At 43.8% G+C, this 23,682-nt stretch overlaps 3 protein-coding genes across 5 annotated transcripts in view; 1 reads left to right on the forward strand and 2 right to left on the reverse strand.

Annotated features, from left to right (window-relative positions):
- LOC108104664 overlaps nucleotides 1-23,682 on the reverse strand; it is a 108,851-nt gene that overhangs the window by 58,914 nt on the left and 26,255 nt on the right. For 2 of the 3 annotated variants that reach the window (XM_041817995.1, XM_017210854.2), the window contains exons 2-4: nucleotides 14,615-15,429; nucleotides 12,558-12,809; nucleotides 12,341-12,502 (exon numbers count right to left, since the gene is read on the reverse strand). In XM_041817995.1, coding sequence (XP_041673929.1) covers nucleotides 12,341-12,502; nucleotides 12,558-12,809; nucleotides 14,615-15,145 — 945 coding nt within the window. In that variant the 5' untranslated portion in view covers nucleotides 15,146-15,429. Of the gene's footprint in view, nucleotides 1-12,340; nucleotides 12,503-12,557; nucleotides 12,810-14,614; nucleotides 15,430-22,949; nucleotides 23,069-23,682 lie in introns of all 3 variants that reach the window. The other variant, XM_041817994.1, reaches the window with a different exon arrangement.
- On the reverse strand, nucleotides 6,427-6,931 carry LOC108104668 (A-kinase anchor protein 14). The gene is made up of 2 exons (XM_017210857.1): nucleotides 6,858-6,931; nucleotides 6,427-6,796 (listed from the first exon to the last, which is right to left on the reverse strand). The coding sequence occupies exons 1-2, from the start codon at nucleotides 6,867-6,869 to the stop codon at nucleotides 6,485-6,487; spliced, it is 324 nt and encodes a 107-aa protein (XP_017066346.1). The 5' UTR covers nucleotides 6,870-6,931; the 3' UTR covers nucleotides 6,427-6,484.
- LOC108104669 (A-kinase anchor protein 14) lies at nucleotides 7,419-7,932 on the forward strand. The gene is made up of 2 exons (XM_017210858.2): nucleotides 7,419-7,521; nucleotides 7,583-7,932. The coding sequence occupies exons 1-2, from the start codon at nucleotides 7,510-7,512 to the stop codon at nucleotides 7,874-7,876; spliced, it is 306 nt and encodes a 101-aa protein (XP_017066347.1). The 5' UTR covers nucleotides 7,419-7,509; the 3' UTR covers nucleotides 7,877-7,932.

Genomic DNA, 23,682 nt, shown 5'->3' on the forward strand with positions numbered 1-23,682 from the left:
TTCTACTGAACTGCCGCGTGAACTTTGCGTTCGTTATGAGTTGGAGCGGCGGAGAAGGCGCATAGAGATGGGTGCGTGACACGATTCAGAAGTATTTAAGTCATAAAACATTCTTTATATCCTTTTAGCAAGCCTTTAAGATATATAGTCTATATACTCTTAGTCTTAACCCTAATGAAATGCGATCTCTAAGCCAATGGAGCCACCTTTTTAAAAACATAACACAGTTTCCCAGCGACGTTGGTTCTGCAGAGTTCGTCGCTCGTTGCCCGCTGCTCGTCGTTCGTCGTTCGTCTTGTCCAAGCGAAAGATACAGTTAGAATAATGGTGATTGATAAATATTGTCTATGCACGATTTTCAGCATTTAATTGAAGTTTGAAGCGCAAGGTCCCGTGCTTGAGCTTGAGGTCCCCCGAGCCACCGTTGCACCCATTTTACCCGTTGCAACTTGCAACCCCATTGAGGTGGAAGTCTAATTGATGGCAGCATTTACAGTTTTGTCCGCCTGTGTCTCCCTGCCTTGGGTCTTGTCTTCGCTCTGGCTCTGCGTTCAACCCGCAATACAGTTGCTTTCTCCACCCACACAGTTACTACCGAGAGTTATGGACTTTTAGAGAATAAAAGCCGCCTCCCACCTCCAAGAAAGCGGCAGGAAACTTCCAGCGTATGCCACCCAATTTGATGTCTAATTGTCAAGATTTTATGCTCGATTTTTATGATCCCCACGACCCACGTTTGGCTCTCGACTAGAGCAATGAAGTTTCCATTTGTGGTTTACCATCAAAGCTGCAATCTCTGTGCAAATTGCATTGTTTTCTAGCCACTTCTCCGATTCTCGGCTGGCTTTCTATTCGGAGGCTGCAGCCTCCTCGTCAGCAGACAATATAACTTAAATATCCACTCATGATAAACAGAAAAGTGAATTGCCTCGCCATGCCCACTCGCCAGTCGAAAATGAAAACATAAACGAGCCAACAAGGATATGCTAGATCTACATTAAAGGGGAGTTATTAATACTCTTCAGCTGGAAAGTACTTAAAATTGGATATAGTTAGGTCCCGAAATGACTAGATTACTGATCATCATAACTTAAAGAGTGATCCAGAATCTATATGTTCATAACTCTTATTCTCCTCAACCACATTATGCCTATAGAAAGTGTATCTTTCCTAAGATCAGACACTTATATTCACAGATTCACGGACTCACTTTCCCCCTTCACAGATGGCAGGCACCTCGCTGGAGCACTTGGCAGCTCAACTCTCTTTTCAGAGCAGCAGATCTCGGGGCAGCTGAGACTTTTCAGCTTTTCCAGTCGACAGCAACTTTCATGTTCTCGGCAGATGCGCGGCAAATGATAACACAAAATGCGTTTCCCATTTCGAGGCATAATTTCGCGGCGCGGCCGAAACCATTTTCCGCATTTTTCCTGCCAATTCTTGTTGTTGCTGTTGCCTTTGCGTGCTGTGCTGTTCACAAGTTGGCAGTGAAAGAGCGTTGGCAGAGAACTCCTGTTCAGCAGCAGGCAAACAGCAAAGAGGCGGGAAAACACAATATATATATAGTGAGGAGGGGGAAGGGTGAGAAGACCCTGGCCCCAGAAGACTGCTGGGCCAATAAAAATAATAATCGAACTGCAGCCGCATTGCGTTGGCCGCAAAGTTATTGCCCATTGGCTCTGATCGATTGGGCCGTAAAGGTGGGTGAGCAGGGGGCTTTCTGGAAGAGGGGGAAGGAGTGAGAAAAGAAATGGGAGAGGAAAGGCACTGCCGTTGGCTGGCGATGGTAATTTGATAATTGACAACGCTTTCTGCTCGAAAGTTTCATAATATCCAGAGGGATTGAGTAAGCGGAGATCCACAGGGAAACCAAAAAAGAAAGCATTACTCACAGTCTAAGTGAAGACAGAAGACAGATTAACAAATATCCAAACATCCCAATAGTAATTTATTGCCCAGCCCTGCTTAAGCCGAGATCTTCAAGGAAACTTCTTAATAAACCTCAACGATCCCTGGACCAATTCCAAAACATACCCAGCTGACCCCAATCCACATCCGCCAAATGATCATTGCGATTGCCCAACCGTCTAGCCGACTAGCATTTGCCACTTCATCGGCAGGCCAAGCCATAATCACAGTTGGCCAAATCGTTGATCCCATTTACCCTCGACCAGGGCAGAAAGCTCCTCCCCGGCCATTATTACCGAATCCTAATCATATACATACTGACGAAGCCCGAGCTGGAGCCATCAACCGCTCAGTCTAATGAACTCTTGAACCGGAATGTCTTACTAAATCCACTAGATCCACTGGGATCTCGGTGGATCTGTAAGCTGAGATCTCTGATCTGGGGATCTGGGCAATATGAAAATCTCATTCGCACGCCAAATTGATTTCAATCAGCGAACAATAAAGCAATTTCCTTAGAATTTCACACTTCAATTCACCGACTGAGTGGCTGACTGGCTGACTGGCTGACTGGCTGAATGACTGACTGACTTGACCCAGTGCTCCACAATCGGCTGGCAATCTGGCCAACAATATATAGATACTCGTGCATATACGGCTGCCAAATCTCCCGAATCAGCCGTGAAGTTTGTACAATTCTTTGGCACTTTTGCAGCTGACAATGAGTTGGGGAATAGAGGAGGGGAGCAGAGGGGATGAGCGGAAACAGCTGCGCCTGCGCACGCTTCTAATAATGGACGTTGGACGACGCCCACCGGTGGCCTGGGCGATGATTTATGAGGCGGCTCCTCCATTTGCGGCTAAAGCCTAGCCAAAGAGAAGTGAAAACTCGGCTTCAAGGGTGTGAAAAGTGGCAAATGAGTTGCTTGTTGTTTGCCAGCACAGAATCTCGGATAATGCAAAACAAAATGCCCGCAAATTGCAGCCACGACCGGATCTGGAAGATCTGGCTGGGAAGCTCCGCTCTCGTTCCCCCACAGCCCAGCAGCACTCAAGATTAATCGCCAGGCCTTTGAAGTGACGCCAAGTTTGGTGTCAAAAACTGCGGTAAACAAAAAGCAAGGCCCAGGCAAACGAGCGGTGAGTGTAAATGAAGCTTCATCGCTCGCTGAAGCAGAAAATCACTGAAGTTTCTATTAAAAATAAAGATTTTTTAACGAAATTAGTATTTTTTCAGCTTATTTGAAAGTTAAACTCTTCTGAACTTAAGAGTTCTCCATTTATTTCTAGGAACACTTCTCTCAGTGTAAAGTGAAGCTGAAGCCGCCGTCGCAGACCCAGTTGTCTTCCCATGTGGGCCCACCCACGCACCTCTCTTCAGCGGCACTTTGCATTAAGCCAAGTCGAGTGTTGAAGTCGCCTCTTATTTTATTTTATTTGCAGCTGCGGCTGAGGCTGAGGCTGTGGCCGGGATACAGCCGAATAACGGCAGATCCCCCCATTATGTTGAGCCACCCACTCGAGCCAGGTGGAGTGGAAAGGATGAAACTCGAGATCATAAAGGAACCGAGGAGCTCGCTTTGGAGAACTGGCAGCTTGAACTTGCCCCTGGCTGGGGATGGATGGATGGATGGATGGGGATTGATTACAAGCGGATCACAGCGGATCAGGATAAATGAGGTAAACATCATTAGACGGAGGTGAAAACTGGTCTCCGCTCTGCGATCTTTGTTTGCCATAATGACGAATTGTTATTCTTCGTGACGGCGGAGAAGTACGGGAAGAGAGGCTCGAAGATTAGAGTATCATTTGCATAAATCGATCAGATTGTCTCGGAGGCTCTGTGGATTTGCCTTAATGATGATAGTCATGGTTGAGGGGCGAGGTGGAGAAGGGGATTTCTTTTATTTGAGGCGAAGAAATCTCCATGACAAGTGCCTGGAAAAGCCTCTTCTCGAGTATCCTGACTTTCTCGATTATTTCTTTACTGCGGAGTTGTATAAAAGTTGTAAAATAAATTAAATTAAGTGGATACGAGTGTGCGGAAAGGCTATAAGACAAGGATGCTGATCTTCTAGCATTAAGTTTATAATGAATAATATATAATGTACTTAAGAATCGGATAATTGTCGGCAATGCTTTCCCCTATTCACTCTCTTCCTCTTGACTTTTCCCACTCCAGCCGAATCGCCCATCTCAAATATCCTTAGACCCTGGTAAGCCACTGACCCCCGCTGACGTTTAACGACTATTAACCCCCGACAACCCTTAACACTTGGCACCTCTCTCGCCCACCCAAGCCCCCACTCTTCCGCCTTTCGAGACCACCGGCTTTGATTTCCCAGAAGCCCCACAACCATCGTTTTGCACATTTTTCTACTTAGCGCAACAACTTTAAACGGCAACTTGCCAAAGTCAGGCAAAACTCAGTTTCAGCTGAGGAAAACTGGGGGAGAAAAACCGAGGCAAAGAAAGGCATTTGCCACAAATCGGATTTCCTGCATCGATTTGCGGTCTTCGCACGCGCCTCGAACTCAAAACTGATGCATAAAGTGGATCACGGAGCAATGACTGCCTTTGAGCAGATCTCAGATCTCATCTCTTCGAAACGAGAGCGACCAGAATCCCCGGCTCGGCTCGATATCAGAATCAAAGACAACGCACTGGCACTCGCACTCGAATGCCAGAGATATTTCCCAAGGAAATAGAAGAGATTCTTGCGCTGGCCCCGCTTTTCCAAGAAGCCATCCAATGCCAGAAGAAGGAAACGAGTGCGAGGCTGACAAGCTTTTCCCTTATTTGTCATATGTGGGCTCCGCGATGAGCACCAAGCAGATGGACGACATGTTTGACGGATGAGAGTGATCTCGAAGAGTGTGTGCGGAGAAAGATTGGTACAACGATCACGAGTTGCGCTGGCAGAAAGATTAGAGGAAGTCTTTTGGAATATTTAAGATTAGTATAGAGTGTTTGATGCTCCTCTAAGTACTCAACAAACGGATACCCTCTAACTGATGTAAAACCGTTCATGTCTTTGCTAGACTTTCAACATCTAACAAAGTTCGAGCCATAAAAGTCAACAGCTGTCCGTAAGTTAGTCTATTTATGAGCCCATCCTGAAGGGAGGACCCTGTCCTAATCGATGGGCACTGGGTGTGGAGAACATGTTTGCCCCAAGTCATTGGCAGATCCAAGCTGATTGTCCCCCCACAGCATTCCAGCGCCTGACAACGTGCCAAAATAGCCCTGGAGGTTTCTATCGAAGGGCCAGGCCAGGTCCAAACTAATTGCCTGGGCACGCCTTCAACTTCGTTGCCGAGTGGAGGGAGGGGCAGATGAGGCAGAGGGGATCTCATCAAGCGCCAATGCATATTCATAGTCATAACGAGGTTTGAGGTCTGCCGTGTTCACACAACCTGCCACTTCTCCTCCGCTTTAGACACTCCTCATAACTGCACAATTAGCTGGTTATTTTAATTGGCCAAAGCCAAAAAGAGAGATGGAAATAACAAAAAGTTTAGCAAGTGCAGGCAGAAATCGAGGTGACAACACATAGGAAATGTCTAAATATACAAACAAAAGCTGGACAAGGCATAACTCACCGGGCAGGGGAGCGGAGAGCTGGGAGCGGGGGAACTGTAACTCCAAACAAGTTAATGAATGTATCTGGGAAATACATCTGCATGGAGCGGCCGCGCAGCGAGAGAAAGACTCGACAAATAGAGTTGGCCGAAAAGCAAAAAGCGGCTATAAAAAGCGTTAACAAGGCAACAACAGCAATTGGCAACAATAAAATACACTTAGCAGCCGAAGAAGAAGCGGATGGCTACTAAATTGCTGTTAACAATTCTCAAAGAGCCCAGCCAGCCAGCCAGTCAGCCAGTCAGGCAGTCAGCCAGGTAAAGGCAAATAAATATTTCTGTCTTCCAAATGTGGGTCAACATGGAAGACCTCCCCCTTTTCGTTTTATAGAAGTTTTTCAATGCCAACGGCCAACATTTCACTCAGCCAACTCCGCAAACTCTTTCTCTCGCGTGCTAGGCAGATTCTAACTACCGTTTAAAAAGTATCCATTGGATATCTCAACTCAGCTCCCTCTCCGCACTCATTAATCACCTTCACTCAGTCCCAGAAGTCCATTCCAAACAGCCTGCCAAATGTGTTCCACGCAACGGCCCAATCTCTGGATACCCCTGCCTGTGCCTGGAACGAAGCCCACAGTTGGCTTTTATCACAAGATCCTTCCAAAATAAACTACACAGCCCCTAACGCAAAAAGAAAAGCTAAAGAAAACACATTTGTGTGCCAGATTCCGGAGCATTCGCGGACTGCGTGAAGAATGTGCAGTCGAACGAGACCGAAGCCGATTCTGTAGCAGCTCTTAATGGGTTTTGGGTAAACAACTTGGCGGGACATGCAAAAATATGCATCCATTATGGGGCCACCTCAATGAATTTGAGTGATTTTATGGACTCTCAAAGGGAATTTGACTTGGCCAAAGTTCACATCAAAAACATATTTTCGTTTGGGTAATAATTTATTCATGTCGAGTCGAAGTCAGTACTGATTAGCTAGCTTAACCGTGGTAGGTGTGGTGTCCGTAGGATGGCACGGCGTAGGACTTCAGCACGGGGACATGCTGGACCACTGGGACGTGCTTGACGACAGGGACATGCTGCACCACTGGGACCTGCTTCACCACCGGAACGTGCTTCACCACGGGAACCTCCTTCACCACCGAGACGTGCTTCACCACGGGAACCACATGAGCCACGGGAAGAACATGAGCAGCAGGAACCACGTGAGCAGCCGGAACCACTCCGTAAGAGGGCTCAATGTAGCCAGGAGCAGCAAAGGCGAGTGCAACCAGGGCAAGGATCACAGCGATCTGAAGAGGTATTTTAGGGTTAATTTACACCAAGGGATGTGGGATACACCCTTGTACTTACAGTGCGGAACATGTTGGTATGTTGATTTTAAGTTCTAAAGATCTTTGAGATATTTTCACTTGAGTGGTAGTCAGTGGACTGTTGATGCTGACCAACGGATCGGATACTTTATATAGCCAAAAGTCGCGACAATAATGACTCCTCAGCGGACCAATAGCCATGATTTCAGATAATTCTTTGGTTTAATTGAGAGAATGGATTTAGATTTATCAGCTGACCCAGAAGCGTCCTCATATCGGTCTTTATTTGGCTGTGGCCTTGGTTCTCGGTGGTCATCACAAACGCGTGGAGCCGATCGATATAATGACAATGATCTTGGCAAAGAGACAATAATAGGCTTAAACAATTGAATGGTTTACGAGCGGGGATTATGTCCAAAGGTGAACAATAACGACCGATAACTGGAAGTGGTTTTCCGGTGGAGATGACCCGAAATAGAATGCGCATTATCTTCGATATCTAAATTGCTTTTAATTAAACTGGTTTGTCGCGTGGCGCTCCAACAGAAGCCAAAGCGGGGGCTATTTTCGGCCGAGGTGTTAACTACTATATATAATGATGCCCCTGTTGGCCAATCATCATCAGTCTACCGACTAGCACTCAAGTGTATTAAGCTCAAAGTTGAAGTTTAAATTCCAATCTACAAATCAATATGTTCCGCATCGTAAGTAAAAGAGCAGATACTATATTCCTTGCTGGATTCTAACTGGGCAATATCTCTTCAGATCGCTGTGATCCTTGCCCTGGTTGCACTCGCCTTTGCTGCTCCTGGCTACATTGAGCCTTCTTACGGACTGGTTCCTGCTGCTCACGTGGTTCCTGCCGCTCATGTGCTTCCCGTGGCTCATGTGGTTCCGGTGGTGAAGCACGTCTCGGTGGTGAAGGAGGTTCCCGTGGTGAAGCACGTTCCGGTGGTGCAGCATGTCCCTGTCGTCAAGCACGTCCCAGTGGTCCAGCATGTCCCCGTGCTGAAGTCCTACGCCGTCCCATCCTACGGACACCACACCTACCACGGTTAAGCTAGCTAATCAGCACTGACTTCGACTCGACAGAAATAAATCACATCCAAACTTAACAAAGAATAAGTCATTTGCCTAATTAGTGGGACACTGCAGGAGTTTACGTTAACTTTAGATATGAAAAGAGAAGTAATACTGCCCGTAAAAATAGACAAACAATGGACGGAACTTCCTTCCATGGCCAGCACTTTCCATTTTCCACATTTAACACCATCTAATACTGTTTTACGGTCCACGGGCTTAAGTGGTTTCCATGTCCGCTGATCATTTTATGGGACATTTTGTTAAATTTGGTTTTCACCTCGCTCATTTCGTATTTGCGAATAGTCACACTCTGACTCGTAGTCGAGTCGTTAACAAGGTGGCAAGCTTCCAGAGAAAATTTCTTCATTAATCAGCGAAATAAAGTAACGCCTCTAGACTGCAGCTGCTGCATCTGCCATACGCCATCCGCCATCCGCCAACGTGTCCATAAAACCCAATCCCAGCTCGTCTTTAATTTGAGCCAATTAAAGTTGCGACAAAGCAAAGCCTTCGAGTCCCGCTGGAAGCCGAGAGCCGCCTTTCCCTTTTCCCCTGCGGCTACGACTGCGGCTGCGGCTGCGGTTCGATCTCGGCGTAAATGATGGACCCGAAACCGAATGGATCGTACATGAATTTTTCATTGTTTTTTATTCGGGCTTTATTCGGGTTATTAAATCGCCGGCTAGAAAAACTCTCAAGCGGATTGAAGACTGAAAACTGAAGACTGGTAAGCCGAAGAAATAAACAGAGAAAATATAAAAATAAATTGTGTTCGAAAGTCAATTTTGTGATCATGCTTTTGGGGCCTTTTTGTGGCTGCTTTTGTTTTTCCTATTGCCAAAAGATTTATTGTTCGCTTTTTCTTCTTAATTTTCCCCACATTTCATTTCGTTTTTCGGCTTACGGTTTTAGTTTCAGTTTCAGTTTTAGTTTCAGTTTTAGTTTAGTATAGCCTACCATCATTCCAGTTCAACTTCCTTACCAGCCTAATATTTCTCGCCCTGACTTTGGCAGCTTTATTTCTCAATTAGAGGGGAAAATGGCAATTTGCTGCTCGATTATGACGAAATCATTTGATCCGCCTCACATGTGACGCAGTCTCTCTCCTAGCCCTGCCTTTGTGTGGTTTGCTGCTGCTGCCTGCGGTAATGACTTCATCGTCATCCAGCTAGCCGAGATCCGCAGTTCGTTTGATAAATTATCCACCAGCTTGTAATAATATTTTGTTTGGCCCGCTCGGGGGGAGTTGCCGTCGATTCGGCGAGGCTGCTTTTGTTTTCGTTTTGTTAATTATCCGCTTTAATTGTTAATTTAAATCACGAAAGAAAGTGAAACTCAATATTGAAAACTGAAAGCCCATTTGAACTTGAGAGACCCTCGTCCATCTCTTTCCCGTGTGTTATTCTCTTATGAAATTGGGCGTGTTCCCGATCGATGGAGGAGAGAAAGGTTTTCTGATCCGATTGTTAGCGATAAGCGGAGATTGGTCTGGCTTTGGCGTTTGCTCTTGTGCTTGGCTAATGTGGAGTGGAAGACCTACTTAAGCAGCTGGTAATCGAACATTGAGGTAGCAGTTTAGTTCATCTGATTATTGGCCAAGTTTCTTTATGATCCTTCTGCAGTATATCTTTCCAATTACCATTCAGTTCGGACCAAGTTCGACTAAACGATGACAGATGAAATGGAAAGTATATTTAAAGGTCCATTTAACGGGAAAGTTGAACTATAACCGAACCAATGGGCAGTAATCGTAACTGAATTTTAAGTGCACTTGGGCTAACTACTCCCCGGCTGGGCTAATACGGTGGTAACAGTTTTATTGCCGCCCAGCGACTGCAGCTGGCCACATGGTCCGCATCCAGTCCAGACTGGAGCTAACTTATTGGGCGAAAGGTTACAGCCAGCAATTGTTATGCAAATCTGGCGGAGGGAGATTGCCGCGAACACAATGGACACCCATTCGATAGAATCGGACAAGCCAAGCGGCCAAGCGGCCAAGCGGCCAACCAAATCGAAATTTCAAATGCAAAATCCTATCGCGGTGAAACATGGAATTATGACTGCCATAAAGTGGAGCACTTCCTCGACTCCCGCACACGAAATCGAAATTGTCAATGCGATTATGGCCGCAGCTCTTAGCTAATCGCCTGGCCAGAGTCTAAATTGCACCACCTTCACTTTTCCGCCAGCTTTTCCAGGGAAGCCAGCGAAAAGCTAACTTATTTTCTCGCTTTTGTCACGCTGCTGCTGCTGCGGCTGCTGCTGCTTGTCTTGACCATTTTCGGTGGCCGCAGTTGGCCAGAAAACAAAGACATCCTGTCGTCGCAGGCGACAGGGAACATGATTGCTAACGGCTTTTCTTGGCCAGAACAGCGAGTGTTTAACCCATTGTGGCCGGCGAGGGCGTTGTTTCACTGCATATCTATAAGTAGGAAAACATTTCAAAAGGATTTATTTCTACTTTCTTCTATGTATGATTCCTACTCCAACTTTTTCCCACACAAGACAAACAAATTTTGGGTTTATGCCAAACCTACAGTTATTCTCTCTGGGCCTAACTCTGTTTTCTTCGGATTTTCAATTAAAAAGGATATTGCAGTCAGCACCTTGGGGAGCCAACTGTGATCTGAGCTCGTTACGACCATCGCCTTTGTCCGGCAGCTGACAAATTTTGGTTTTTGCTTCCCGGCGATCATCTCTCAATCTCAATCTCAATCTCAATCCCAGCTCCAAACCCAATCTCGATCCCCATCTTCCTCGGCCGCCTTTCCATTTGCTCGTTGGGTAGTAGCTATGGGGCTTGATTGCGTCGATCGACTTGTGGAATTGGAACTCCAGTTAACAGTTCGGACTTGGACACTGAATGCGTGTCTACGCCCCCGGGAACTGCAGAAGCAACCACTGCAGCCGCAGCCAATCGACAGAGACAAACGCCTAACAACTTATTGGAAATATGTTTAGCCATTTTGGGCAATTGACATTTGCTGCTGCCGTCGTCGTCTGTCGATACTGCCTGGCTCTGGCTCCATGAGGCTCTCTTTCTGCCATCGACAACGTGACAAAACAATTGTCGTAAATCAGGGGCAGCCAGCCGGAGTTTAGCGAGATAAGTTTTTTGTCTCGGCCATTTTTCGGCTAACTGCCCACAATGCAAACTCAACTTTTTCGGAGTTTTTCGCCTGGGTTGTGGGTTTTGTTTTACTTTCATTTGGCTCGTGGCTGGCTGCCTCTTTTCTTCTGTTCGGGGGGAAGGGAGGAGCAAGCTTGTGCAAGGAATTCCATTGAAAAAGCTTAAAAGGAATTTTCAATTAGGAAAAAATACGATTCCTGAATGGGTCAGGAAAATGGGTAAAGAAAGTCAGTCTTAGGAGGCGCTGGAATTGGTAGACTTTTTACATGAGTAATGAGGAAGTTTTAAGTTAAGGAAAGGAAATTAAATTTCATATCCCACCGATTCTTATGCAATATTCCTCCTCGCACCGATCAACTTCTGTCACGGTCAAAGCTCAACCGAAACCTACACAAATCAAAGCCACGGGCGGAGACCAAAGCCTCAAAGACTCTCTTCCGTCTAAGATTTTCCCAGCTCACACACAATTACATAATATGGGGAGCCCAGAGCCTTGTTTATGGACAATATTGCTCAGATAAAAATCCCCCTAAATCAGAGAAATACGAGAAGGAAAACCGAAAAGCGCAGAAAACAAATCTGTGGGCAATTCAGAGACGGAGACTTCGAATTTACTCTCCATTGAAGGTGTTACAAACGTCCGAATGCCAATTATCAAGCGGAGAGGTTCGACGAGGTTATCTCAAGCCCCGCCCCTCTCCACCCCCCCTTCCTATATTCCTCGCAGCAATTTTCACTTTCAGCTCAATAAATTTTCGTAACAAAAATAAAGAAAAAGCGAGGAAAACAAGGGAACATTGTTGTCTTGATTTTCGAGGGGAAGTCAATGGGGACTTGGGCAGGCGGCGGGGGCAATGAGAATGACTGACGGATTTCGTTTTTCTTTTCTTTTTCGAGATACAAAGCAAGTTGCACAATTTCAAGACGCACTAACGGAAGCCGCTGGAAGGGGAAAACTCCAACAAAAGGTGCATTAAAAACCAAAGTCACGAGGGGGCAGAAGCAAAAAACTATATAAAATGCGTAAAATTACATTTTTCGTTATGTTTCCCTACTCTTTTCGCTATTGGTTTTTTTTTTTTCTTTTGGTAAATGTGAATGAATATTTTTTAATTTAATTTAACTTTTTTCAGTTTTAATTTGTGAATCGTAAGGGGTATGGAAAGTTCATAGCATACATTTATGTGACAGGTATATAAATATCTTTACACTTAACGAGTTTTACGTTGCATAAAACTCGGGAAATTATTCTTCGATATACTTTGAAGCCCTGAAAGTATGCCCCAAATATTAAATACTGTCTAACTCACCGAGTGAACTGCTAGATGACGCTGCAATTCCGCGTTGCCAAACAATGTCAACTCCGTGATGGTCGGCGAGTTCTCCAATTTATTCTCCATTTCGCGCAGCCAACGCCGCAGCTCCTTGGGATCCTCACAGAGACCCTCGGGTCTTTGGGTCTCATCGAGCATCTAAGCAAAGTAATTAATTGCGAATTATAAACAATATTTAAAGAAGTTCACTCACCTTAAGGCAACATTCACTGGACTTTTCCAGCACTGTTGCTGCGCCCTCTATCTCACAACGCGCCTCTTTGCAAGTGTCCAAGAGGTTTGTGTCCATGATGTAGTTGTAGTTCGTTTGAATGGCCGCCCAGAGGTCGTCTTTGCCAGAGGAGCCTAGGCCCAAAGTGGCGCTGCTGTGGAGACTGGTTGAACTACACTGACTGTTTCCGCTTCCCCACGAATAACGGTGCATTTTGTTGCTGTGCGAATTTTTCTGAAAATTTTCAAAGAAAAACTATCTTAGTAAACAAAATTTAAGAATATATTACAAAATTACAAAGTTTCAAAATGCTAAAGGTATGTTTGGTGGCGCTTCTAGTGTTGACACTCGAAAGCACTGTAAGAAAATGTAAAAATTTTGTAGAAAATTGTAAAAAGTTTTCCAAATGCCAATTATGAGTTCTTTATAACAATGAAGATCACTTTAAATGAATTTATTACCTCGATTAAGCCATAAAAGAAAGCATTTACTATAAACGCAAAATGTTGACAAATGTTGATTGATTTAAAGCGCCTCAAAACAATGCCCCTGAAGTGGCAAAGACCAAAAAAGCGTCGAAAGACGATTGAAAAGAGGAAGGGGAAACCGCTAAAAGTTGTTAATAAATAAGCAATTTGAGGCGTGCCAAATACGGCCGAAACAATACGCTTGGCCATCTTGGGAGCTGGCGATTCAGATTCCCGGCTCTAGGCCGCTCAGAAAACTGGTTTTATTCACTTCAAATCGCAAAGCGCGCGCAATTAATTAATGCATTTTGCTCATTTGTCCAAGAAAGTGCGCGGCTCGGGCAGAAATCACGGAGGAAATTCCTTATTTACACAACCGCAACTCAGTCGTAATCCCAAAAGCAAACGAAATTGAAATGAAATTGTGTTATTGCTGTTTCTGCTGATTTGAGTAATTGATTAAATGAGTGAGCGCAGAAGTCAGGCGGAAACGCGGGGAGTTGAGGCGGGATTTATCGCGGAGTGACTCGCGGTTCGGACAAAACTCGCCTACAGTGACTCAGAAAAGTTTGCAGCCAAATAAGCTGCGAAATATGCAAGCTGTGACACCTGGAGGCCTTGAAAAATATATCTGCGGCTCGGTCTTGTAAAATTCATCAGATTTTTATCGGGGAACAGAGTAAATATAATCTCGAATTCTGTGAGAACTGGAGCAAGCCATTTGGTATGCAGATTTCGTGTTAGGCCCACGCTGATAAGATCTACCTAAACGATCTTGACACGCCCTCTTCCGTCACTGAAAATCAAACATTATGTCCACACCTCTACCGACACAAATATCTCAAAAGATATTAGATGCCTGCTACTATCTTACTAAAACATATAAATTCCTCTAAAATACGAACATTTTCCGCCTGGAAAAAGGAAGAATTGAGGCCTGTTTGGCATTCCAGTTTAGAGCATAAATTAGCAATTTGTGTCCATGGCCAGTGGCGCCAACTTAGTTGCACACTTTAAACCGTTGCAACTCGGCTTCATAAAGGCATGCTAATCGGGAAATTTATTAATAATTTATTAAAGCAATTTCCGTTGACACAGACACACTCACTAAGACCAACCATTAGGGGAACAAGAACAAGAACACGAACACGAGAGCAGAAATTCTAACGGCCGGCTGTCATTTTAGAGACCAAACTCGTTAGCGTGTCGAGCGAAGGCTAAAAGTGCAACAGGTACGCGAAGCTGAAGAAGCCAAGCTTTATATACTCTTTTGTTCATTTTCCAGCACTAGAACTTGCTGTCTTATGATCTCGATCTCTTCTCAGGACTATAATTTTTAAAAGAACCATAGTCTTATAGTTAACTGACAGAAGATTAATGTCTAGTAAGTAAGTTTATTATGTAGTCCATGAACTACTTGGAAAGGGTATCATCTGAACTCGCTAGCTTATGATCAATTGCAAATTTATGCCAGCACACGCACACATCACAGCCACAAAACCTGACGGAATTCCTCTTGAACTCCCCTTTCTCACCCCACCAAGATCCATTCCCATTTTTGGGATCACTCACCTTGAGGCTGTTGTAGGGCCGCTCCAAATGGAGCTTGGCCTGGATGACGTCACGACGCTCCTGCTGCTCTTCGTTTGGGGCCTGCAAAGACGTCATGGACTGCGACTGCTTGATTAGGTCGTTTCCAACACTGCCAGTGCCATAGTTCAGTTGAACACCGCCAGAGGCGCTCTTGGGAACTCCATTTTCCGTTCCCATTGCGTTCAAATTGGCATTTCCCTTCGATCCACGTCGCTGCTTTTTGAGGGAACTACTGCGGCTACTGCTGGCCGATTTAGTGGTTAGCCCTGCCTTACTTGGGGGCGTGGCTGGCATGGCGAATATGCCATCCGATTTAAGGGGTTTCGTTGTGTTTTCTTGATTTCGGGTGGTTGTTTCGCCGGGGGACTCCAACTCCCTGGCCGATCCTTCGTTTCCACCCTTCATCATGGCCGCTTTATCAGTCTCTTGGTTACTTGTCATCGCTGCTTCTTTCTCTGATTTCGGGACTTCCCCCTCTCCTCCCGTTCCGCTTTCCTGTTGCATTTCCATTGTTCTCCAACTCTATTTGGCTTTATTCCGCTCGTGTGCATGTGGGGGACATAGTATATTATTTAGAGAGCGAGTTATGCTAATCGGACCCCTCAAAAGTCGCCCAATATTTGCATGTCTGCCTGGCTTCCTCCCATATCCATTGTTTCCCGTTTCGTTGCCGACGTTCCGCTCCCTGGCAATGACCTTCAGGGCGTTCCTTTCGATTTCCGCTCGTTTTTATGCAAAATACTTGTTTCGTTATTTTGATAAAATGCCTGATTTGCGTATCCAAATTATTTCCACTGAAACGAAACCAGAGAGCGGGCAAATTTGCACATTAGTCGAAAGGAAATCAAACAAATTAAGGGGAAAACAGGTGGGCCGAGATGAAATGATGATTATGATTAGTGAGGGGCCGCCTCATGGGGTAGCATAATTAGCGGCATTGCAGTTATTCGTTTCTCATTTTCCTTCTACTAATGATGGGTATTATTACTAAAGCCATTAAAAGACGAAGCCGCAGTGCTCTGGGATCGTCTTTAATATGGATTCATTTCCTACAAGCTCTTCTTTTCGCCTCATCTACTGCATCTCCCATGGGCTGATGTAGCAGGTGCTTATAAAAGAGGAATTTCAATGATCACTGATCGTTTATTTACCTTTAATTGTGCTCTATTTCGTGTCTATCTTTGACTTGTTTCCCATTAAAGATCTAAAAATTAGAATGCATCTTTTAAGCATTCTCCCCAAGAATCAACTCTTTTGAATATCTCCACCTTTCTAGCTTTTGTGGCCATACTACTCGGACTATCAGATGTTGCAACACACTTCAGGTGATGAAAGAACCCTCTATCTCAATCTCTGTGACCCCTCCACTCCCCTCCCACATCAGCATAACTAGCTCAGGTAGAACCCCAGCTGAGTGCAGTGGCCACATCACGAACCCATTTCTCGTATCGCATATCACACCCACTGCAGAGCAAACAAAACGAAACTGTAAACGGCAATTAAAAGCAACTGTAAGCGGCAGACAACGAGCTACGTAACTACGTAGCACAGCGGGAGGGATGGGGGAAATTATAGTAATTACGTATGCAAAATATTACTTCATTTCGGAGCTTTGGTCAACGACTCCCGCAAAGCGGAGAAATATAAACAATGAACACGATTCTAATCGCGGGGCAATCAAAATTTCATACGAACTTAGTAGCGAAAAACAGTTGTGGGACCAAATTCGTATGCTAATTTGTTGGCCAAAAGGCGGTGGAAGTTGTCCGATTCCAAAATTGGCCTGCAAGCGTTCATTTAGCCACTTGAGCGCCAGGTCCCATAGCACCGAAAGACTCGACGAATAGTGAGGAAAAATGAATTGTAAAATTAGCAACTGAAACTGGGTGGAGGCGGCTATAATTGAGGGGGAGGTCGTTCCCCCAGTAGCAAAAATCAATGCTAAGTGCTGGAAGTTGAGTTTCCCATGTCTTTGGGCTAAAAGCCTTACAACACTAACCGCAATCAGAGCGTTATCCCATTAATGATAGGGCTGTTGATAGCCAGCGATTGCAGTGATCGACTTTCAATATTAATTCATTAACTAATAGAAAAGCACTGGGATTATAGTTGGCACAATTTCCTAAGCCAATCTTATTTGAAAACCATAAAGTTTCTTAGTTACTCTATAAACTAAACATTGACTCTTGCAAAGGCTTACCTTGATTGCTTAGTTTCTACAGTCTCGTTTAACAAAATGTATATTTAACTTTTTACTCTTCCACTTCAAAGAACCAACTTTTGGCGAAATCATTTTATGACTCTGTGCAAGAGCCTCAGACATATTAATTACATAATTAAGTAATAGCAATGAATGCGGCAAAGGCCCAGCTCTTTTATGTGCTAGCCATTAAATCCAATGTTTGCTTTTGTGGTTATGACTCATGGAACCTGAAATGGGGCCCAAGGAATTGCTGGATCCGCCGCTGTCAGACAGTCTCCCCTTTTATGCAAATTTCCACTCGGTCTGCATGCAAAATGGGGATTCGCATTCGCAGTGACTAACAACCGAAAGGCCGTCGAAAAGGCGTTGAAAAAGCTGAGAAAGATACTCGCAGTCCGTAGTCCTCCCCTTGCCGGCAAATTGGCAAATTCATTTGGGAAATTGCGAATTTCCAGTTTACGTTTCTTTGGCTTTCAGGTTTATAGGTAGGCTTGGCGTTCGACTTCCGCGTGGAAATGGGTAAGCTCGATGAGCTTTCCATGCCATTTGATAAAGATTTGGATTTATACGGCCTAAGAATTCGGGTTTACCAAAATTTATTCAACATTTTAATGCCCAATCAGTGGCTCTTTGAAGTTCAAGCCAGGCATTTGTAAGCCTCAAAGGTCCACTGATATGCAAATCAGACCCATTATGCCTCTACCAAATATTTAACACTTTCAGTTAATAACTCACTTCGCTTCCAACAGTTTTCTTTCTAGTCTTTTCCTGAATCTGACCACCTGTTGAACTCTTGCATAAGGCACCTGCAAACATTCGGTAATAGCTGAAAAGTTCCAAAGAAGACCGATCCAAAGTCAAAGTCCCGACCGACAACATGTGGAACATAAAGTTTTAGCCCAACAACAACAAAGCCCACAGACCTCGGAGACCCCACGGCAGAGGAAGATGAAGCCAAAGCAGAGGCCATTAATAAGCACAAAGAGGAGACAGTAAAGGGGCAGCCAAAGAGAGGGCTAAAAATAGACAAATATTTGCGTAGATATAAGCCAACGAAACCAAAATGAAGTCAACAAACATGTGGATTGTGGGGAGTGGTTTGGAGGAAGGGGTCTTCAAGATCGCATATTGGCTATGCCAGGCACGAAGTTTCCAAGTCGAGAAGCTCGTAAATCTGCCAGGGCTCATTGTTTGGCGTTATAAAATGCTGGGAAAGATTACAATAGAATCTATTTCGGGATTTCGGAAGACATGTTGTGGGTAAGCAAAACTTTCGATTTCCATTGGAGCATCGGTTCATAAATCTTCGATTGCGGTTGGAACTAAAAATCAAGGTCTTTCGTTTTAGGTGCTATATGGTTACTGATCACTGGCTGCGCTTCGTTCACATCCTGATTTCCCTCAAAATTCCAGTATTATGTCCATAACTCAGCCAATAATGGTCCAAATATGGAACGTAATACCTCGTTGAGCTTGAATTTTAAGCAAAATATTCAACTGGCACTCAAATCTAAAGCTAAAGAATATTTTTGAATTTCTCGACAAATTTTCTGTTGTTTCTGTTTCTTTTCGAAAAGGCGACAATCAGTCTGCCCTGATTTTCCGCCCAAAATACCAGTGTTTTCCCTATTGCAAAGCCAAAAAAGATCGTAACATGGAATGTAAAATCTCGTTGAGTTCGTATTTAAATTCCCCGTCGAACAGTGTACCCACCTCAAAAAGTAAATTTTTTGAGATTTTTCGTAAAATTTTATGATTTTCAAAAAATGCGAAAATCGGTATTTCACGATTTGTGTCTCAAAATATCAGTTTTTTCTTCACTACGAGGCCAAAAATGGTCGGAATCTGGAATGTTATATCTCGTTGAGCTTGTATTTCAATCTATTTTCCAAATATTCAAGTCCCATTCAAATCTGAAGAAAATAATATTTTTTCAATTTTTGGAAAAAATGATGATGGTACCCCTTACAAAAAATGCAAAATTTGAGAAAAAATAAACTTTCGAAAATCATCACCAAAATGATACAGAAAGATTGTTAGGGTCGTTAGCTGCACAAAACTGCCTTTCTTTTAGTTCTGCGACTTCTTTTGACAAAGTTATAAGCATAACACTGGGGAAAATGTCGCGAATTTAACCAAAAATGGTCGGAAAATGAAATGTAATATGTCGTTGAGCTTGTATTTGAATCTATTTTCAAAATATTCAAGTGGCGTTCAAATCTAAAAACAAAAATATTTTTTCAATTTTTCTTAAAAATGATGATGGTACCCCTTACAAAAAAGTGAAATTTTACAAAAAATTAAATTTGCGAAAATCATCTTCATATCCAAATGAAAAGTTTTCTGGGGTCGTTAGCTGCACAAAACAGTATTTCTTTTGGTTCTGCGACTTCTTTTGACAAAGTTATAAACATAACACTGGGGGAAAATATCGCGAATTTTTCTCAAAAGTCACAATTTTGATTATCAGCCCAAAATATCAGTATCTTCCTCATTGCGGAGCCAAAAATAGTCGTAACATGGAATGTCATACCTCGCTTAATTCGTATTTAAATTCCCCGTCGAACTGTGTACCACACTTAAAAAGTAGTTTTTTATAAATTTTTCGTAATTTTTTATGTTGTTCAAAAAATGCGAAGATCGGTTTCTCCCGAATTGTGTCTCAAAATATCAGTATTTTTCTCATTTCAAAGCCAAAAATGGTGGGAATATGGAATGCCATACGTCGTTGAGCTTCTTTTTCAATATATTTTCAAAATAATCAAGTGTCAATAAAATCTGATAAAAAAAATATTTTTTCAATTTTTGGAAAAAATGATGATGGTACCCCTTACAAAAAATGCAAATTTGACAAAAATTTAAATTTTCGAAATTCATCGCCGCAACCACATAGAATGTTTGCTTGGGTCGTTAGCTGCACAAAACAATCCTCCTTATAGCTGTGCGTCTCTTTTTGATCGAGTTATAAGCTAATACTGATAAAAAACAGCGCGAATTCCACTCAAAAGTCACAATTTGGTTTCATTGTCATTTTATTATTTCCCACAGCAACCTCAAAAATGGGCCAAATAAGGAATGCCATACCTCGTTGGGTTTGTTTTTTAATTTCTAGTCGAACTGCATTCAAATCTGCAAGAGTCATTTTTTGATCATTTTTAGCACAAATGGTTAATGTTATTTTAGTTTCGACTCGAATGCACTTAAACTTTAATCAAATTTCGATTTCCCCTTCAGAGCTCTTTGAAATCGAAAGCAAAACTTTCATTGTTCTGATTCCCAGAAAACCTTCTCCATTCCGTTTCCCTTCTCTTTGATCTTCACTCACTTCCGCTGTGCTCTCTATTTACTCGGCTTTTGGCCATCCCCAAAGAAAAGAGAACAGAACGCCCAGAAAACCGGATGTGAACTCACTTAATCGCAGTTTATTCACACGCTGGAAAACTCTGTGGCCAATTAAAGCAAATCAAGTGCCTGCAATTGAAAAACCTATTACTTTGTTTACTCAGTTTCTTCCGATGAACTTTACTCGTGCCTGAAGATTAGATAGAGTTGATAAGGCAATTTAGCGACCCTCGAGTGGCCCGAAATGTAATCAATTATATAGAATACTTCATTATCTACGCGCCCAGACGAGATAAGACTTCGAAATTCGTCGAGTTGGCCCCAATAAGTCGTGAAAATTCGCGTACTTGGCCGTAATTTAGTCATCGGCTGGCTTTGGGTGTGAAGTCATAAGTGGCGATAAAATCGTTGATAGAGGTGGTATTTTGGCCAGACTAGTAAACCCTAAAGCAGAAAACTTGAAACCGAAACTGAAACTGTATCAAAAGTAACAGAAATATTGCAAAAGCTAACTCCGATTGCAGACAGCGAGTCGACCTCAGAATCGGACAACCGGAGAGACCCAGACCGAGGAAATCGACATTCCGCAGACCAAAGCGTAATTAAAATATTGTTTATATTGCACAGCAGCAGCGCAGCAACCGGCAGTTGCAGCTATATTTTTTATGAACCAGCAGCCAACCGACTTATCTGCGAATTCTTCCAAGAATCGCGTTGGCACTGCCAACGTACGCCACCAATTTGGCCATTCAAGCCGAGTTGACCGGGCTAAGAGCCATGATTGGAGGAGACCCCAAAGGCAGACAGCATGCCATAAATTGACAATTGCCAAAGACAGTGGCTGCAGCCATAGCAACTGCAACAGCTGCTGCTGCAGCAGCAACACCTAATGAATTGTTAACTGCCCGGACAGGAGGAGCAGAGGGAAGGACTCACGAGGAGAGGTGAGACGGCGTCACTTTTGGCACACGTGAATGTTGGCCAAGTGGCCAAATCGCTGGCAATCTGGCGACCATAACAATAACCATATTGACTTGTAAACCAACATCGCGGCGAAGGTATTGGAGCAACCGCAACTGCAACCGCAACCGCAAAAACACAGAAAACAATCCCAATATGTGGTCCAGTGCAACCTAGTTTAGATTAAGGGGGCTGCCCACAGAGCCTTTTTTGCACCTTTTGTGGGCACCCAAGACAATGAATTGTTTAATTTGTTGCGGTCGTGTCTCGCTGTGACAAACTTGTATCGGCCGATACACGAGATATGGCGATGGCGAAGCAGATAACTGAGATTTAAAGGCTGTACAGCAGATAATCGCAGTCGAAGATCTATGATGGAAAGGGTTTTCATCCGTTTTTTAAACCAGGCAATCAGGCAATGTATATACCCTTTACTACTCTTCACATTCTACAACATATTTCTCTCATACAACCCTATAGTACGATAACTCCCCAACTTACCCTAACAATGCTAAGGAAACATTCCTTTGCTTTTCCCATGAACCCGCCAAAAAGTCAAAAGTCCTCCTCCATAAACAAGGAAAAATAAAAGCAAACTGCAGGTACAGTGCGGCACATGGCGACACGGAACATGGTAATGGAGTTAAGACACTGGGCAGGGGCCTCTGTCCACACACCCAGGCCAAGACAAAAGGAAATTTATTTGCGGTGCAAAAGCAATTAGAGAAGTGGTTCGCCACTGCAAGAGGACAAGAAATCGAAAGCTTTCGTATCTCGGAAAGTGGGGACAAATTTTTGGTAACATGCAAACATTGTATGGCCACCTCCCAACCACTAGGCCACCACCCAAACACCCTCTCCCTGCTGATCTGTCACCATTTCGTTACAGTCAAGCAACTTTACCGCGAACCCACTCTGGCGGCAGCAATGAAATACATTTATTTTTGGGTTATCTACAAGTCCCAATAAATTTTCATACCTTAAAAAGTCATAAACACAAATTTAGCAACCTATAAAAGTTACTTATAGGCGATGTTGTCGCCTTTTGAGTTGTCGCAAACGAAATTTGTCTACAGCCTATAAACATTTTTGGTTTCAATCTACACTCCCCCTTCCCACCCCTTCTAGACAACCCCCCTGCATGTTTACATTCCTGAGCATATGATAAATGCTTCGTGTGTTGCCTGTTTTTGCGGTTCGAACACGTTTTCCTCGTGTTCTGCGATCGTTTTTGGGGTCCCCAACATATTACACATGACACTAGAAAAGCTATCGGAGCACAGAAAAAATATGTTTAAGAAAAACTAGTCCCGAGTTGGTCACGCCCCTCCACAGGGAAGTCGTTTGTTATGACTACTGACCCACCAAATGAACGGGCGAACAGGAGGCAACTCCCCAGCCGGCTGACAGGTGCCGAAGTAGTAAATAACCCCGCAGTCACACCCCTAAGTGATCAGCAGCAAATTAGTGGGTTAAGTGGTGCAAGAAAACAGAAAACATAAATTTGATTCAGAGAAACTTAACTGAACTAGAGGGAAGCCAGCGCTAACTTAGAAGTAGCTAAACTCAGCACTGAGACCTCCTAGTTAAGCTTCCATCATCGCATTGGCCTGACCCTGGCATTGACCCACTTCTAAGTGGCCCCAGTTTAAGCTCAGGTCCAGACTCCACGCCGTAACTCTCTTAATTAACCGCTCAAAGTTTACTTATCCCGCACGACAGCCACAGATTGAGAGATACGGATGGAGACTGCTAATGAACCCATCTGTTTTTCGCCACGGCAGAGTTAATTAACCGACAATTACTCACATAATCGAGTGTGAAGAGCGCGCGAATTGTGCGAAAGTCGAAATTCAGTGAGCTGAGATGTTTGCGGCCAACACATCCATCCGAAGCATTCGAAGCCATTCAATTCAATTCACTTTCGGCTGAAACGAGATACAAGCCAGCCAATAAGAGAGATAAGTAAATGCGTGTTAAAACAAATAAGCGAAATGACGTGAAAATGTTTTGAATGGAGCGGAAACGTAAGTTGACTAATGACAACCACAGCAGCAGAAACAGCAAGCAAAATGGGAAATTGTTCAGCGATGTTTGATATTAGCACTTGGCTCAGACACAGATATACGCTCCAGCCGTTGCATAATGGAAAGCCGAACGCAGAAACTGAGGCATAAACCATCAACTTTTACCAGCCAGCATTTGCCCAGCCGCATTTTCGGTACTCTAGCAGGGGGTATCATAAACCTGATGGCCAGCTCCAAATTAGTTTTCCACTCCTCAACGTTTTTATGCTTACTTATGGAAGGAATGTCTGATTTATGGGCCAAAGGTGGCATTAATAGGTAGAATGTTTGATAGTTTACAAGTTCTTTCTTCGTATTTCAAACTCCACTCCAAAGCTTACAGATCTCTAAGCTGTATTGTTCTTTTGGGGTTTACCATCAAAACGATTTAGGGAACATAGTTTTTAGTTCTAAGTCATTCCATATACTCGATAATCTGTGTTACTGAAAGGCGCAACTAACAACCTAACAAGGGT

The sequence above is a fragment of the Drosophila eugracilis genome, unplaced genomic scaffold (assembly GCF_018153835.1).
Source record: "Drosophila eugracilis isolate 14026-0451.02 unplaced genomic scaffold, ASM1815383v1 contig_2088, whole genome shotgun sequence".
In the NCBI taxonomy this organism is placed as follows: Eukaryota; Metazoa; Arthropoda; class Insecta; order Diptera; family Drosophilidae; genus Drosophila; species Drosophila eugracilis.